Source organism: Epinephelus fuscoguttatus, linkage group LG6, assembly GCF_011397635.1.
Source record: "Epinephelus fuscoguttatus linkage group LG6, E.fuscoguttatus.final_Chr_v1".
Lineage (NCBI taxonomy): Eukaryota > Metazoa > Chordata > Actinopteri > Perciformes > Serranidae > Epinephelus > Epinephelus fuscoguttatus.
In genome coordinates, this window is record NC_064757.1 from 46675554 (window position 1) to 46694033 (window position 18480).

The window sequence follows — 18480 nt, forward strand, 5'->3', positions numbered from 1 at the left end:
TATGTTTATTGAGCAACATTGTGAAATATACATCGCACATGTTCCAGGTGTTACATATTCTTCTTTTCTTCTAAATTCTACAAAAAAGGAAATGATAATAATAATAATAAAATATAAAATAAACCATTCATTTTCTTTAACAGCCAGTTTGTGTACCACTTTCCAGACAACTTTTATCTGCCCATTCATTCAAACACACATCTAAGTGTAAGCACATTTTCCTCTCACAATCGCTGGCCCTCTGATCAACCTAACCCTTCTGTGAAACAACATTATCCTGGACCAGTGTTTATAAGACCATTAGCTGCCCAATACCAAATAGGACTGAAAAATGAACAAGCCCAGCAGGCTATAAAAAGGTGACAGACTCACCAAAATTAACAGGACAACAGCAGCCGTGGATCCCCATCTCATCACCAGTAAGTCACCTGATGTGAAAACTGGTAAAATGTAAGTTTTCCACACTTGCCTATCTCCATTCCTCCCCCACCACTTCAAACCAAGCTGGATGGACTATGGACTATTCACCACTGGAACTCTCTCCATAGATTTGCATTAGTGACTTTGTGCATGTCTGATGCGATACTATCCCAGACCTCCTCGCTTATTTCTAGTTTGAGCTCTGCTTCCATTTTTGTTTGATATGTAGGGTGTTTTCTTGTTTCATGTTTGATAATATTCTTTCACCTAGGAGTACACTATTTCATTTCTTTTGTACTCCGTACTAAGAGATGACAAATAAAAAACCTTTGACCTTTGTATACACTAGATGTTGGTCTCCTTATGTGCTCTTTGTTTTGAATCTTTGTCAGGTATTGCTCAGTAGATGAGTCAGATTTTTTAATGTGGTTCCAGTCTGGTGTTTAAGCAAATAACTTCTTATCTGAAGATGTCTATAAAAATCCGATCATGGCAGGTCGAATTCATTAATCAGCTGTTCGAATGTTTTCAATTCCTGATCCTCAATGAACCGGTGGATGAAGTCAAGATTTAGATGTCTCTGTCTTTTGTATCCTGCGTCCAATTTTAGGGGTATAAAACCTTTTAGATGAGCAACACCTGACAAAAGTGACACATCACCAGGGAGGCCAAAAGTCCTCTGCACCTCTCTCCATGCTGCCAGTGTAGTTTTGGACCATCTACCCAGGGTCTCTTCTAGGGCTTCATTTTCAGTGAACGGAACATTTGATAAAGGCATTAGAGTACAGAGTGACTTCTCAATTTCCAACCACCTTGTGTCTCTCTTGTCTAAAATCCAAATTGTCAAAGCCCTTAGCTGACTGAGTAATGTCTAAGGTGGGGGAGTCCCCACCCTCCATGTTGTTTAGAGAACTGCAGAGTTTTGTATCTGACACGAGGACGCCTTCCCTGCCAGATAAATCTGGAGATGAGGCGGTCTAAAATTGTAAACATGTTTTTTGGTGGTGTGAGGGGCAGCGTTTGGAAAAGAAATAACAACTTAGGTAGCACATTCATCCTAATACTCTCTATTCTACCTGAGACAGTGAGGAGCAGCACAGCCCATCTATTAAGATCAGCACATATATTGTCAATTAATTTATTGTAGCTCGGCTTATATAACTAATCCAGATTTTGTGTTATAGTGGTTCCCAGGTAGGAAATGCCATCCTTTGGCCACTTGAACATGAATGCTGCTCTCATCTGGTGTGTAATAAGCGAGTTCAAGGCCAAGGCTTCTGTTTTATTAACACTGACTTTATATCCTGAGAGGGCTCCAAATTTGGCAAAGCAGTCCATCAGCTTTGGAACTGAATTTAGGGGGTCTGATAAATAAACTATAACGTCATCTGCATGGAGCGAGATTTTATGAATTTCGTTGCCACTTTCTATACCTTTAATATTTGCATCCTCTTGTATCATCTGTGCCAGTGGCTCAATGCTTGATGCAAAAAGGAGTGGTGACAGTGGACACCCCTGGCGTGTCCCTCTGCCTAGTTCGAAAGCTTGAGATATATGTCCGTTGACTCTGACCATACTCTGAGGAGCAGTAAATAGCAGCTGGATCCATCTAATAATGTTTGGGCCAAATCTGAATTTATTCAAGGTTTTAAGTAAAAACAGCCAGGATACGCGGTCAAATGCTTTTTCAGCGTCAACCGCTAATACCATGCAGGGGACTGGACAGATATTACTATGCTCCATAACATTAAGTAGTCTGCGAATGTTATCTGGCAAATGCTGGCCGACTATAAAGCCCGTCTGGTCTGGGTGTATTACAGTAGTGATGACCGATTCAACTCGTTTAGCTAGTATAGACGTCAGCAATTTACAGTCTGTATTTAAGAGTGCAATCAGCCTGTAAGAGGCACAGTCTGTGAGATTGGGTGTCACCGAAATGATCGCCTCCTTCCAGGTCAACGGCAGCTCTCCTTTCTCAAGAGCACTGGAGTATACTCTCTCCAAGATTAGGCTGATGAGATCTATGTAGTTCTTATAAAATTCATTGGTGAATCCATCTGTACCGGGCTCTTGTTGTTTCTAAGGTTTTTAATCGCCTTTTTCAATTTATTCAGATTTTCAGCCGACGTATTTTCTTGATGTTGTTTTTCAAGGTCATCTACCTTATTTTCCAGTTCTATACGTTTAGCTGTCCTAGCCTTTTTAAAAGTTGAAACTAATTGGATTATCTTTCTCCGTAACACAGCTGCTAACCAGAGTATGATCGGGGACACATCGTCTTTATCATTACATTTCAGATAAGAGGTAAACTCGTCTCTTAGAGAAGCCTGAAATGCCGATATCCCCAACAGGGAGGTATTTAATCTCTATATACCAGAAGTGGAAATGGATTTAGCACACAATGGAAATCTCCTCCAGCTAGTAACATGCCTTGGACCTTGTCAAGTACTAAGTCAAATATGTTTTTCATAAATTGTGGGCTATTGTCATTTGGAGCACAGACATTTAACATTGACACCCAGACTCCATTTATCGTACCATTAATCAAAAAATAACGTCCCTCTTTGTCTTGAAATGAAGAGTCAATACAGAATTGTACTGATCTATGTGTCAAAGTTGCTACACCCCTTCTGCGACCAGATTTATGAGAGGAGTAAAAAACCTGTGAGGCCCATGATTTATTTAATTTCTTGTGTTCAGCATCAGACAAGTGTGTTTCTTGAAGGTAAGCGATACTACAATTCATCTGTTTCAGCTGATGCAATATTTTCCTTCTTCTTTGGGGGCTGTGCAAACCCCTTCGCATTATATGTAACCACCCTACAGCCCAACATCTTGGACAGCTGGTGTCAATGCCCAACAGTGGGGCTTTACTACCATCTGTAGGACTGAGTATGTCATGTGCCTTTTTACGCTTTTCAGACAAAATATTGTGACCGGGAGCACCGCGGCTGCCATTAGTAAACATCTTTTCCTATGGTGTGTATGAAACATGTAACAATAATAAGAGAACAGAACTATGTACATAGCTATGAAAAGGAATACAGTAACTTCCATCTTAGTGTCCCACTGTCCAGTGAGCCTACTCTGCCAGCCACCCAAAGTTACTACATGTGGGCTGTTATCACTCGTACAGATACTCAGAGTGGTGACAGAATAAAGGAGTGTCCAGAACATCTAGATGTCTGGGCCTGAGACTGTCCGGTGTTAAGACAGTCACGCAACTTTCTTAAGATGTTAATGAGAATTCCTTGCGTTTGATTCCCCTTAAATATCCCCGGACCACCCATTCTTTCATTACCATATGCTTCGGTGGTTTCACTAAGTGCCATGATATAGAAGTTTGTAAAACAGTGTCATTGTAATAGGTTCCATGCCCCCACTTTTACGTTACACATGAACTTACTTTATGTCTGATGCTCTTCTCATCTCCGCACCTCCGCTACAGTTAGAGAGCGATTCAATATCTCTCACCAATGTGCGTGAGCTGTAGTTTCAGGGCGGCAGTAGCTCAGTCCATAGGGACTTGCGTTGGGAACCGGAGAGTCGCCTGATCGAGTCCCCGTCCGGACCAAAATATGGAGCGTGGACTGGTGGCTGGAGATGATCTGACCAAAGGGCAGCCCCCTCACTCTGACATCTCTCCACTTTGTGCATGTATAGGTCCTGTTTGTGCATGTGTGTGTCTTTCGGACCTGTGTGTAATTGACAAGCAAGAGTGAAAACATTGAATTTCCCCTCAGGGGGATTAATAAAGGAAATAAACTTGAGTGCTACTTTCAGTAATCTTGCTGTGAAGCCGAGCATATTCTCACCAACCTCAGTGCCTTCTTTCACTCCGTAAATCCGTAGGTTTGACCTCCTCAAGCGGTCAGTGCGCCTCTAAACAGCGTTGTTTCCATATCATATAGGCCAGCAGCCTCGCTCGCGCACCGTTATCCTCCATGTTGCTCACTCTTTGCTCGGCCTCGTCCAGTCTGTTTTCAGAGCCTCGTATTTGCTCCTTCACCCCTTTTAGTGAGTCTTCAATTTTGTCTAAGCATTCCGTCAGGTCCTTTCACATTCCTTTCATCTCAGCCAGGACTTCGGCCATCATGTCGCTGGCAGCACCTGTTTTCTTGTTAGCGGCGGTCAAGCTAGCTTCCACTGCAGTTGCACTCTCGTTCTTGTTGCGACTTCTTTGGTTCATTTTTAGTGCTGTGTCAGTATAGGCAAACTGTCCTTCTGTTCTTTTTCAGAAACCACCGTTAATTGTAGCTGCTGCGCAGCGATGGGTCGGGTCCGGGCATTTTTAGGCAATTCTGAGCAACAAGCAGAAGAATTGGAAGACATTTAGGAATTTAGCAACACAATCTGCCTTTTGCATCAGCTGAGGCTTGAACTCACAACCTCTGAGACTAAGAATCAATTTCTATCTCACTGAGCTAATTAGTCAGAGACAATTCATGTGTGGCTTCACAAACTGACTAAGCCAGACGTGCAGGTTTAGCAGCTGTCCATGCATAGAAAAGCAGATTTCAAACCACTGAAAAAAATTCAGTTATTGAAACAAAAATCTGAAAATACACATACTGCATCTAGACAGCATGGAGATGTTGGTAATTTATTTGTAACAATGATTGATTTGCTTCATAAGTGAAAAACTGATGTTTAACTAGTTGAGCTATGTGCAAAGTGAGAAGCCTCGGATGGTTTCACACTGAAGTATTGACACTGGATCTTTGTGCAAAGTTTGGTTTATTTTCAAGCATGAGAAGGCAGATTTTCTAGCAGAAAAAAGACTTGAAGATGCTGCACAGTGATCAGTCACGCTCAGGCAATTTTCAGCAATAAGCTGGAGCACAAGAAGATGTTAACATTACAATGTGGATTCTGCACCAGTTAAGGCTCAAACCTGCAACCTCTGGAGCCTAAGACGGTCATCTACCACTCTGAGCTAATTGGCAAGTAGCAACTCAACAGTGGCTTCACAAATTGAGTAAGCCGTTCACTGTTGTGTAGGAAAGTTTTGAACTTTAGACGCTTGCTGTAGCGCCACCATCAGGACTATTGGCTTGAGTTTACAGCTGAGGATATCTGGCATGAGACTGGACCTTTGTGCAAAGTTTGGTGAGTTTTCACCCATGGGAAGTACGATTTCCTTGGAAGAAGAAAAAAGAAGAAGAAGAAGAAGAAGAAGAAGAAGAATACCTAGGATTACATTAGTGTCCTGGCGGTTTATAGTCCGCGAGGTTGGCAGCTCGAGCAGCCATCAGGAAGGGGGCGAAGCGGAAGTCAAAACACGAATATTCAAAGACAAAAAAAACAAAAGCTTTGTTTTATTTTTGTTTCTTGTTTTCATGTCATTGTTTTTCTAAGTGCTGCTCAGATAAATCTTCATGTAATATTTTTAATAAAAGAGAAACATCTTGGTCGTGCTGTGACGTCCTCTGATTCAGTTCAACAGAATCAAACACTGATTAAATGTTATGAATGACTAACTATGAAAATACTTCTTGTTAAAATTTAGATTTTTTTTCCTTAAATGATCAAAATTATCAAATAAATCAAAATTTTTACTAAGTCAAAAATATGACAGTAAATCACTGATGATTCAACCAGGAGCATTTAAAAAATAAAATAAAATAAAATAATAATAATAATATGTAGAAACTTTTCATCTGTTTTGTCTTTCCCTGTCAGAAACTTGAGCTCGATGTTAAAGAACAAATATTGAAGTTTGATGTGACAGCTGATGTCACTGTTACACAGACACACTGATGAAAAGTAAAAACACAGAATCAGACTGAAATAAACCAAACAAATATTTCTAAAGTCAAACAGCAGAAATAAAAAGTGTTTCTGAGACTCTCTGTTTTCAGTCAGAGTCTGTGATGTCACTGACGCTGCTGTCGTCAAGGTTACCAGCTGGGTACTCCTTAGAGGTGAGCTTCGACCTGAGGGCTCGCTTCCTGTTGTCATGGAAACAAGAACAAGCTCAGAGAGATGGACGGATGGACAGACGGACAAATGAAGAAATATTTTATATCCAGTTTTAATGTGTCTGAGCTCAACCTGCGATAGAAGAAGTTTGGTCGACTTCTGGGCATCTGACAGCCGTCTGTCTCCTCGTCCTGGAGACAGAGAGACAGAGAGACAGACAGACACAGAGACATTTCATTGTTCAGTTCAGCCTAGTGTGGATACACATTTAGACAAATAAAGGCCTGTCTCTATCAGAAGTGTTTTAACAGGATAAAGTGGGGTTGTGTCTCTGATGCTCTGTCTGACAGAGTTCGATCAAATCAATGATTCGTGACCGATTTATTATCTGAAGCCTAATTTTTATACAGAAATATTCAGACTGGTTTTAAATCAACAGTGTGACTGTATCTCCTGATCTTTGCTGAGCAACATGTTGTGTGAAAGGAATTAAAGATCTGTCTCAAATACAGGCCTGTTGAGTTCAGAGATTAGAATATATATATATACATATATATATATATGTATATATATATGTATATATATATATATATGTATATATATATATATATGTATGTATGTACATATGCACATCATAAATATTAATGCTGTAACATTAGCACTGATTAACTTCATCCCGTGGTGCCCTTTGACCTGGTGCGTCACTAACGACAACGGCGTGTTTGTCACATGATGGAAGCAGACGAGACGACGCTGTTCGGCCCTGTGAACCCGTGAACGTGACATTTACATTTAAAAGAACACCCAGATGGAACTGTTGATAGGAGAAGCGTTGTCTGAAGGTTCTGTTTGAACCATCAGAGAACTTCAGTCTGAAATATCAACTCAACACAAAGAGGTCTGAGCAAACACAGCCTCTGATGCTAACGCTAACAGTTAGCCTCGAGCAGGTGTTCAGACTGAGTCAGTCTACCTGTGACCGACTCACTCACTGCAGACAGTTTGGGTGGTAGAGGACAGGGGGACACCTGTGTCCAACGTCCAGCAGCTTCACTACAACACATCTAACAACATTCATCACTGCTGACACTTTAAACTCTTTAACAGCAAAAATTAATGATTAATTTAGATGAATTAATCACAGAGCAGGTCATTAATTAGATGAAGTATGTGTGATATGTGAATCTTTACGGACGGTCCCTCCTCTGCTCCTACAGAGTCAAAGTCCCCTCAACACACATAAACCAGAACAGATGCTAACAGGTGTTAGCCCTGATGCTAATCATTACTGAGTTCACAGGTGTTACAGGAAGCTCAGAGAGCATCAGAGATGCCTCAGGTAACTTACCCATGATGCAGCAGTGCAGGGCTTCTGCTCAGACTCTGTGGCTCCTCCTACAGGAGAGTCCTGCTGCTGCTGCAGCGCTGCCACCTCCTCATTTTCCCCTGATGTCCCACTGCGCACCTCCTCACTGCTCCCTGATACCACCAGGTCACATGACTCAATATAACATGACAGCAAGTCACATGACTCAATATAACATGACACCAGGTCACATGACTCTCACCTTTGGTATCCTTCTCTGTCGGCTCCTCCTCTTCATCGCTGCTCACACTCCTCTCACACTGACAGACAGAGAACCTTCATCATTACATCATCACCTCATCATCATCACCTTCATCAGCTCCCCTTCCTTCTCCTCACCTGGTGAGTGTTGCAGGTGAGTCTGCGGAGGCGTGTCCTCAGCTGTAGCTCCTCCCCTTGTGACCTCAGCAGGAGGAGCTCCAGCCTATCAGATTGCTCAGTGAGCTGTCTGACCTGCTCCCTGTACTGATCCTTCTCCTGCAAGAGCTGCCTCACCTCCTCCTGATGCTCCGCCCGTGATGCCAACGCCTGGAGGACCATGACACGCTCTTGAAATCATCATCATCATCATCATCATCACTGATAGTAATTTATTCGAGAACATCATCCTCCTCTCTTCCCTCTCTCCTTCCTCTCCTCTCCTTCTCCTCCTCACCTTGTCCCTCTCCCTGATCACCTCCTCCAGCTGTCTAAGGGTTTGTTTGTTTCGCTGGCGATACATCTTGGCGTCTCCTTTCAACTGAGTGGACAGCAGCTCCAGCTCCTCCTTCTCCTCCTGACTCTGAAACAAACAGAAGTCACATTTGTTCGCTATGAATCACATCGATGTTTCTAGAGTCCAGTTCAGACCAAAGATTGTTGACGAGACGAAACTGTTTTACAACTTCTCAGAGAAAAGTGTCAGCGGTGTGAACTGGCCCGTCTGAGCTGGACTCAAGCCGGCTGATGGTGTCACCTGACACTCAGCTGGTTTTAAAGCACGTCACCTGTTTCAACAGCCAATCAGCTTGTAGTGAAGTCAGCTGGTCAAGTCAAAATGACCACAGACGGTGTGTTGGCTTGCTGCAGCAGGTGCTCCTCTGTTTCTGTCCTCACGGTGTGCCGGTGTCAGACGGTGGGTCGCTGCTGCTGCTGGCTGTATGTGCTTATGCCCCGCCCACACACACATTCTCACTGACTGATGAACTGGCGCTGGTTATTTATATTATTGTGGCGTATTGATTATGAATACAGTCCATCTGATGCTGGTTTTGTTTCATCACTGTAGCCAGTATCTCACTATCACTATCCTCATTCAGATTTTAAGAAGCTACAAATTATATTCAGCCACAAAATAAGTCTGAAAAGCTGCAAATCAGAACGAAGTACAGAGAGTCGTTGACTAGAGATGATACGCCGTCTCATGGCGGTCACTTCCTGTCGACGTTACAGATCAGAAGCACAGAGAGTTGTTGACTAGAGATGATACGCCGTCTCATGGTGGTCACTTCCTGTCGACCAGCAGCTTTTTACAACTTTGCAGAAGGGAGCCTTGACAGTAGTTAGTTGTTTGTTTCAACTTGTCTCATCGTGAATCTTTGGTCTGAACTGGACTTTAGGTGACGTAGTGTACGAGTCGACTCATCTCAACCTGTCAAATCCCATCATGGACCTACATGTGAGGTAACTTCCTGTTTTGGATGCTGCGTCAAGTTACGCATGTTACATGTGATGTATCTTTTCAAAATAAACTTCAATTTTTGCAGGAAATGTTTCTGCTCGTTACAGACAGTGTTTTTCAAAATAAACTTACAGCGTCAGTAAAACACTTTGTTTTTAGGTTCATTTCCTGAAGTTCAGGCGACAAAAGCTCGTGGTCAGGTTTAGATAAAACATCATAGGTTGCAACTGACGTAACGTAATCTCAGGTGACATACGTCACTAGCGTAACATGCTAATGTAACAGAGTTATAAGTGCACTTCATTCATTCCTGTTGCTTTATCATTTAAAGTTTCTGTTGAGTGTTTGTAGTTTGATCTCTGTGTTATTTGTAATGTTTCCTGTGTAAATTAACCTGCTGCACATCACCTCTTCTGTCCCTCCTGAGTTCCTGTAGCTCCATCTGTCTCTCACAGTGCTATTTTACATTGAATGAAGCGGTTTGTGTTTTAATCATTGCTGCGTGTTGTTTCTGTCACGCCAGCAGCTGTTTGTGTTTTTCTGACCGCTGATAAGAGTTTTGTGGACGTTTTTCTTTGAACTTCTTACCGCCGTGTGTTTCACAGCGAGCCGCCTCGTGTCATGTGACTGACGTAGTGCTGCAGCTTTTAACCTCCAGTCTCTGCTGTAAAACACTGTTACTGTGTGTTGAGGAGCAGAGCTGCAGAAACAGGAGTTCAGAAGACAAATAATGTCCCATACTGTCTCTTCTGGACAAAATGAAAGCTGGGAAACAATATCTGAGTCATCATCTGTCCACGCCTCCGTCCACTCGTTACACTGATACACTACGTCATTATACACTATATGACATTAAGTTTTACTTGAACATGAACGGCGAGCTCTCAGGTGGAGGTCTGGAGTTTGTTTGACCTGTTCACCTCCACCACTGCCCGTCCTGTGGGGACTTCCTCCCTGTTTAGATCGTGCCGCCACTCAGTGTGCCTCGTCCAGCCGCAGGAGGAGCCTATGTCAGAGACTGACGCTGAGATCCACAGACAAAGTGTCTGTATATGACGAGTTCATCTGTTGGGACTGTGTCATCAGGAGGTGGACGGTGGTGGTGGAGAGACGCCTGCCGAGCTGCCGACCACAGAGACCGAACAACACAACAGGTGGTGTTTCAGAGATCAAACGTGACTTTCAGCAACCTGTCGCTGCGTTTACAGCAAAGATAACTGAGTATTTAATCCCAAACTTTTCTGAACTTTGACCAGGTGTTTCTGTGCCTGAATGTGACCATGGTAACCACGGTAACCACAGTGTTATAAAAACAAAGTGTAAATGTATCTGAGTGACGGGCAAACGTAACATATCTGTGGTTTGTAGAACCGAACGACGGCAGCTTTTATTCTGCTGATTTTACTGTGAAACACAACAGATGTTTTTGTCTGATTCGACATGTTTTAGTTTCATTAACGAGTCACTTTAATTCATCACCTCCTCCTCCTCCTCCTCCTCCTCCTCCTCCTCCTCCTCCTCACCCTGGCTCTCTGCTCCTCGGCTCGGTGCAGGTCTCTCCTCAGTCTTAACATTGAAGCCAGGAGGTTCATCTGAGGAGGAGCTGGACTCTCCTTCTGCTGCTTCTCCTCCTTCTTCTTCTCTTGTTTCTCCTCCTTCTTCTCCTCTTGTTTCTCCTCCTTCTTCTCCTCCTGTTTCTCCTCCTTCTTCTCCTCCTGTTTCTCCTCCTTCTCCTTCAGCTCCTCCAGTCTGTTGGGGTGGAAGAAGGTCTCGGAGGGCAGAGCCAGACTCCTGCTCTGAGACACACAGGCTAATGTCAGCATGATGATCATATACGATGGTGATTACATGTCTTTGTTCTTGTCAATAAAACTAACTGAACTGAATCTAAACACTGTGATTGGCCCGATCTAAAGCTCCGCCCACACCTCCACCTGCTCCAGGTGTCGACACTCTGACAATCAGAGGGTCTATGATCATTGCAAATAAAAGAGGAGCGGCCATGTTGGCTCTGCCCCCCCACCCTCTGAGTGTGAGACAGTGTTAGTGGGCCACAGGTGATCATGTGACATGTGAGGGGGCGTGGCTACCTCCTGCAGCGGCCTCAGTGTTCGCCGTCTCAGCAGACGAGTCTGACTCTCAGCTCGCAGCACCGTGTGCTTCAGACGCTCCACCTGCACACACACACACACACACACACACACACACGCACACAGATTAGAGGTTAGAGGTCAACCAGAAGGACAGGGGTCAACGGGTCAGGTCTCAGAGGTCATGTGTCAGCTGACCTCTATCTGCAGGTCCCTGTTGGCGAGCAGGGCGTTGCTCTTCTCCTGGTTCAGCGCGTTGATGTCGGCCATCAGACTGTAGTTGTGATCTCGCAGCTGTTTGACCTCGTCGCTCAGACGCTCACGCTCCTCCCGGATCTTCTGCACGCGCTCAGTCAACTTCCTCATCTCACGGTCCCTCAACTGCTGCTGCCGAGACCACACCTCCTGACACACCCACCGCCAGCAACACGCCAAATACATGGGTTAAAACCAGCACAGACTGACAACATGTACGTCTCTGACGTTTCCTTAGTAACCACCCACCTGTTCCTTAGCGACGGAGCACGCCTGCTGCCGACGCCTCCTCTCGTCCTGCAGCGCCCTCTGCAGGCGGCTCAGCTCCGACATCAAGAACTGAGTCAGACCGGACTCACCTGCCGTGTCTGGAGAAACACGTTACACAACACACACACAGGTAAACACACAGGTAAACAAGTAAACACACATGTAAACAAGTAAACACACAGGTAAACACACAGGTAAACAAAGTAAACACACATGTAAACAAGTAAACACAGGTAAACAAATAAACACAGAAGTAAACAAGTAAACACAGGTAAACAAGTAAACACGCAGGTAAACAAGTAAACACAGGTAAACAAGTAAACACACAGGTAAACAAATAAACACAGAGGTAAACAAGTAAACACACAGGTAAACAAGTAAACACAGGTAAACAAGTAAACACGCAGGTAAACACAGGTAAACAAGTAAACACAGGTAAACACACAGGTAAACAAGTAAACACAGGTAAACAAATAAACACAGGTAAACAAATAAACACAGAAGTAAACAAGTAAACACAGGTAAACAAATAAACACAGAAGTAAACAAGTAAACACACAGGTAAACACACAGGTAAACAAGTAAACACAGGTAAACAAATAAACACAGGTAAACAAGTAAACACGCAGGTAAACACACAGGTAAACACACAGGTAAACAAGTAAACACAGGTAAACAAGTAAACACACAGGTAAACAAATAAACACAGAGGTAAACAAGTAAACACACAGGTAAACAAGTAAACACACAGGTAAACAAGTAAACACAGGTAAACAAGTAAACACGCAGGTAAACAAGTAAACACAGGTAAACAAGTAAACACACAGGTAAACAAATAAACACAGAGGTAAACAAGTAAACACACAGGTAAACAAGTAAACACAGGTAAACAAGTAAACACACAGGTAAACAAGTAAACACACAGGTAAACAAATAAACACAGAGGTAAACAAGTAAACACACAGGTAAACAAGTAAACACAGGTAAACAAGTAAACACACAGGTAAACAAGTAAACACAGGTAAACAAGTAAACACAGGTAAACAAGTAAACACGCAGGTAAACACAGGTAAACAAGTAAACACAGGTAAACAAATAAACACAGAGGTAAACAAGTAAACACACAAATAAACACACAGGTAAACAAGTAAACACACAGGTAAACAAGTAAACAGAGGTAAACAAGTAAACATACAGGTAAACACGTAAACACAGGTAAACACGTAAACACACAGGTAAACACGTAAACACACAGGTAAACACGTAAACACAGGTAAACAAGTAAACACACAGGTAAACAAGTAAACACACAGGTAAACACGTAAACACAGGTAAACAAGTAAACAGACCGATGAGGATGCTGAAGGTCTTGTTGGGCTCCTTCCCGGTGATGCGGCTGTACAGCTGAGGATAATCCAGCTCCAGACTCTCCAGGAAAGCCGTGTGACCTTTGACCCCCGTCCTCTGCAGGATGTCCAGCAGGGCTCCTGTGAAGGTCAAAGGTCAGCTGCGTCAGTCAGACACAGAGACCCAGTGACAGACACAACATGGGAGACTAGAACATGACCTGACTGACTCGGACCTGATCTCAGGCTGCGTTCAGGCTCAGACACGAGTTGATCTGTGTGACATCACTGATACGAGCCGTGTGATTGGCTGTCAGTGGCACATAATAAATCGGTTTCCATGGAGACGTTTTTCTTACCGACTTTTCTCCTCCTGACGACGAGGGCGGGGTCGTTGAAGAGCTGCTCCTCATCCTCCGCACTAAGCACCTGACAGGACAACCAATCAACACCTGAGGATGAAGAGGAAGAGGAGGAGGGAGAGAAGGAGGAGGGAGAGCAACAGGAGGAGGGAGAGGAGGAGGGAGAGCAACAGGAGGAGGGAGAGAAGGAGGAGGGAGAGGAGGAGGGAGAGAAGGAGGAGGGAGAGGAGGAGGGAGAGGAGGAGGAGGGAGAGGAGGAGGGAGAGAAGGAGGAGGGAGAGGAGGAGGGAGAGCAGGAGGAGGAGGGAGAGAAGGAGGAGGGAGAGCAACAGGAGGAGGGAGAGCAGGAGGAGGGAGAGGAGGAGGGAGAGCAGGAGGAGGAGGGAGAGGAGGAGGAGGGAGAGCAAGAGGGAGAGCAGGAGGAGGGAGAGCAGCAGGAGGGAGAGGAGGAGGGAGAGCAAGAGGGAGAGCAACAGGAGGAGGGAGAGCAGGAGGAGGGAGAGCAGCGGGAGGAGGGAGAGAAGGAGGAGGGAGAGGAGGAGGGAGAGCAGGAGGAGGAGGGAGAGGAGGAGGAGGAGGGAGAGCAAGAGGGAGAGCAGGAGGAGGGAGAGCAGCAGGAGGGAGAGCAGGAGGAGGGAGAGCAGGAGGAGGGAGAGGAGGAGGGAGAGCAACAGGAGGAGGGAGAGAAGGAGGAGGGAGAGCAGGAGGAGGGAGAGCAGCAGGAGGAGGGAGAGAAGGAGGAGAGAGAGGAGGAGGGAGAGCAGGAGGAGGGAGAGCAGGAGGAGGGAGAGAAGGAGGAGGGAGAGCAGGAGGAGGGAGAGCAAGAGGAGGAGGAGGGAGAGGAGGAGGAGGGAGAGAAGGAGGAGGGAGAGGAGGAGGGAGAGCAGGAGGAGGGAGAGCAGGAGGAGGAGGGAGAGCAGGAGGAGGGAGAGCAGCGGGAGGAGGGAGAGAAGGAGGAGGGAGAGGAGGAGGGAGAGCAGGAGGAGGAGGGAGAGGAGGAGGAGGGAGAGCAAGAGGGAGAGCAGGAGGAGGGAGAGCAGCAGGAGGGAGAGGAGGAGGGAGAGCAGGAGGGAGAGCAACAGGAGGAGGGAGAGCAGGAGGAGGGAGAGCAGCGGGAGGAGGGAGAGAAGGAGGAGGGAGAGGAGGAGGGAGAGCAGGAGGAGGAGGGAGAGGAGGAGGAGGGAGAGCAAGAGGGAGAGCAGGAGGAGGGAGAGCAGCAGGAGGGAGAGGAGGAGGGAGAGCAGGAGGGAGAGCAGGAGGAGGGAGAGGAGGAGGGAGAGAAGGAGGAGGGAGAGCAGGAGGAGGGAGAGCAGCAGGAGGAGGGAGAGAAGGAGGAGAGAGAGGAGGAGGGAGAGCAGGAGGAGGGAGAGCAGGAGGAGGGAGAGAAGGAGGAGGGAGAGCAGGAGGAGGGAGAGCAAGAGGAGGAGGAGGGAGAGGAGGAGCAGGGGGAGGGGGAGGAGGGGGAGGAGGGGGAGAGGAGGAGGAGGAGGAGGGGGAGGAGGAGGAGGAGGAGGGAGAGGAGGAGGAGGAGGGAGAGAAGGAGGAGGGAGAGGAGGAGGGAGAGCAGGAGGAGGAGGGAGAGCAAGAGGGAGAGCAGGAGAGAGAGCAGGAGGAGGGAGAGCAGCAGGAGGAGGGAGAGCAGCAGGAGGAAGGAGAGGAGGAGGAGGGAGAGCAGGAGGAGGGAGAGGAGGAGGAGGAGGGAGAGGAGGAGGAGGAGGGAGAGGAGGAGGAGGAGGGAGAGCAGGAGGAGGAGGGAGAGGAGGAGGAGGGAGAGGAGGAGGAGGAGGAGGGAGAGCAGGAAGAGGAGGGAGAGGAGGAGGGAGAGGAGGAGGAGGGAGAGGAGGAGGGAGAGCAGGAGGGAGAGCAGCAGGAGGAGGGAGAGCAGCAGGAGGAAGGAGAGGAGGAGGAGGGAGAGCAGGAGGAGGGAGAGGAGGAGGAGGAGGGAGAGCAGGAAGAGGAGGGAGAGGAGGAGGAGGGAGAGGAGGAGGAGGAGGAGGGAGAGAAGGAGGAGGGAGAGGAGGAGGGAGAGCAGGAGGAGGAGGGAGAGCAGGAGGAGGGAGAGGAGGAGGGAGAGCAGGAGGAGGAGGGAGAGGAGGAGGAGGGAGAGCAGGAGGAGGGAGAGGAGGAGGGAGAGCAACAGGAGGAGGGAGAGAAGGAGGAGGGAGAGCAGGAGGAGGAGGGAGAGGAGGAGGAGGAGGGAGAGCAGGAGGAGGAGGGAGAGGAGGAGGAGGAGGGAGAGCAACAGGAGGAGGGAGAGGAGGAGGAGGAGGAGGGAGAGGAGGAGGGAGAGGAGGAGGAGGAGGGAGAGCAACAGGAGGAGGGAGAGGAGGAGGAGGAGGGAGAGCAAGAGGAGGAGGAGGGAGAGGAGGAGGAGGAGGGAGAGGAGGAGGAGGAGGGAGAGCAACAGGAGGAGGGAGAGCAGGAGGAGGGAGAGCAGGAGGAGCAATACCTGACACTGTCGGAGGTAAGGAGTGATCCTTGAAGGGTCGATGGTTTTAATGAGGAGCATCCTGAAATCATCCAACTGCAGCCAGCAGAGGTCGTCTTCACACACCTCCTCCATCTGTGTACTAATACACACACTGAGTACTGATACACACACTGAGTACTAATACACACACTGAGTACTGATACACACACTGAGTACTAATACACACACTGAGTACTGATACACACACTGAGTACTAATACACACACTGAGTACTGATACACACACTGAGTACTAATACACACACTGAGTACTGATACATACACTGAGTACTAATACACACACTGAGTACTAATACACACACTGAGTACTAATGCACACACACTGAGTACTGATACACACACTGAGTACTGATGCACACACTGAGTACTAATACACACACAGTGAGTACTAATACACACACTGAGTACTAATACACACACTGAGTACTGATACACACACACTGAGTACTGATACACACACTGAGTACTAATACACACAGAGTACTAATACACACACTGAGTACTGATACACACACTGAGTACTAATACACACAGTGAGTACTAATACACACACAGTGAGTACTAATACACACACTGAGTACTAATACACACACTGAGTACTGATACACACACACTGAGTACTGATACACACACTGAGTACTAATACACACAGAGTACTAATACACACACTGAGTACTGATGCACACACTGAGTACTAATACACACAGTGAGTACTAATACACACACACTGAGTACTGATACACACACTGAGTACTGATGCACACACTGAGTACTAATACACACACTGAGTACTAATACACACACACTGAGTACTGATACACACACTGAGTACTAATACACACACTGAGTACTAATGCACACACACTGAGTACTGATACACACACTGAGTACTGATGCACACACTGAGTACTAATACACACACTGAGTACTAATGCACACACACTGAGTACTGATACACACACTGAGTACTAATACACACACTGAGTACTAATACACACACTGAGTACTGATACACACACACTGAGTACTGATACACACACTGAGTACTAATACACACAGTGAGTACTAATACACACACTGAGTACTGATACACACACACTGAGTACTGATACACACACAGAGTACTAATACACACACTGAGTACTGATACACACACTGAGTACTAATACACACACTGAGTACTGATACACACACTGAGTACTAATACACACACTGAGTACTGATACACACACACTGAGTACTGATACACACACAGAGTACTAATACACACACTGAGTACTGATACACACACTGAGTACTGATACACACACAGTACTAATACACACACAGTACTAATACACACACTGAGTACTGATACACACTGAGTACTGATACACACACTGAGTACTGATACACACTGAGTACTGATACACACACACTGAGTACTAATACACACACACTGAGTACTGATACACACACTGAGTACTAATACACACACTGAGTACTGATACACACACAGTACTAATACACACACTGAGTACTGATACACACTGAGTACTGATACACACACATTGAGTACTAATACACACACACTGAGTACTGATACACACACTGAGTACTAATACACACACTGAGTACTGATACACACACTGAGTACTGATACACACAGAGTACTAATACATACTGTCTCCACCTGAGTACACACCCAGTATTAATACACACAGAGCACTAACATACACTGAGAATTACAACATACTCAGTACACACACTGCACACAGTAATACTACACATTGAATACACAATTTGAACACACCTTCACCGTCCGTCTGTCCCTCCGTCTGTCCCTCCGTCTGTCGTCTATTCTTCTGTGTTTTCAGAGGAAGAAGTGGTTTCTGCCACTTCCTGTTTTTGGCTCCACCCTCTCTGATCTGAATCCACTAATCAGGTTGCAGCTGCAGCTCATTAACATACCTAAGCAGGTGATGCTGTTTACCTGTCCACAGGTGAGATGATTCAGGTGATCAGCTGATCCTGGATATCAACATCTGGAAGATTCTTCATCTACATAAACACTGACAGCTGCAGCAGGTATCCAGGACCCACTGATCAGTGATCAGCAATCAATATCTCTCATCAGTAATTCTGCTGATTCACTCTTTACCGGATGAGAAGTACATTCTGAGGTACTTATACTTTAATTACTGCAAAACAGAGTACAGCTCTGATATGATATTGTTTCTTATTACTTCTACATGTTGATGCTGATACTGTTGTACTTTTACTTTTGGTACTTCAAGTACATGTTGATGCTGATACTGTT

At 45.9% G+C, this 18480-nt stretch overlaps 1 protein-coding gene across 3 annotated transcripts; it reads right to left on the reverse strand.

The window, feature by feature from the left end:
- Positions 1 to 18015, reverse strand: card9 (caspase recruitment domain family, member 9). Of its 3 annotated transcripts, XM_049579766.1 has the most exons (16): positions 17974 to 18015; positions 16141 to 16261; positions 13689 to 13758; positions 13333 to 13470; positions 11963 to 12081; positions 11657 to 11863; positions 11459 to 11542; positions 10892 to 11164; positions 8364 to 8489; positions 8048 to 8236; positions 7911 to 7968; positions 7691 to 7821; positions 6475 to 6533; positions 5611 to 6371; positions 4240 to 4721; positions 1 to 4115 (listed from the first exon to the last, which is right to left on the reverse strand). In XM_049579766.1, the coding sequence occupies exons 2-14, from the start codon at positions 16252 to 16254 to the stop codon at positions 6278 to 6280; spliced, it is 1662 nt and encodes a 553-aa protein (XP_049435723.1). In that variant the 5' UTR covers positions 16255 to 16261; positions 17974 to 18015; the 3' UTR covers positions 1 to 4115; positions 4240 to 4721; positions 5611 to 6277. The 3 variants fall into 3 exon arrangements, with proteins under 3 accessions (XP_049435723.1, XP_049435720.1, XP_049435722.1); XM_049579763.1 differs by having other exon boundaries at positions 4240 to 6371; XM_049579765.1 differs by having other exon boundaries at positions 4240 to 6371; positions 16141 to 16254; positions 17974 to 18009.
- Between the last annotated feature and the right edge of the window lie 465 nt (positions 18016 to 18480).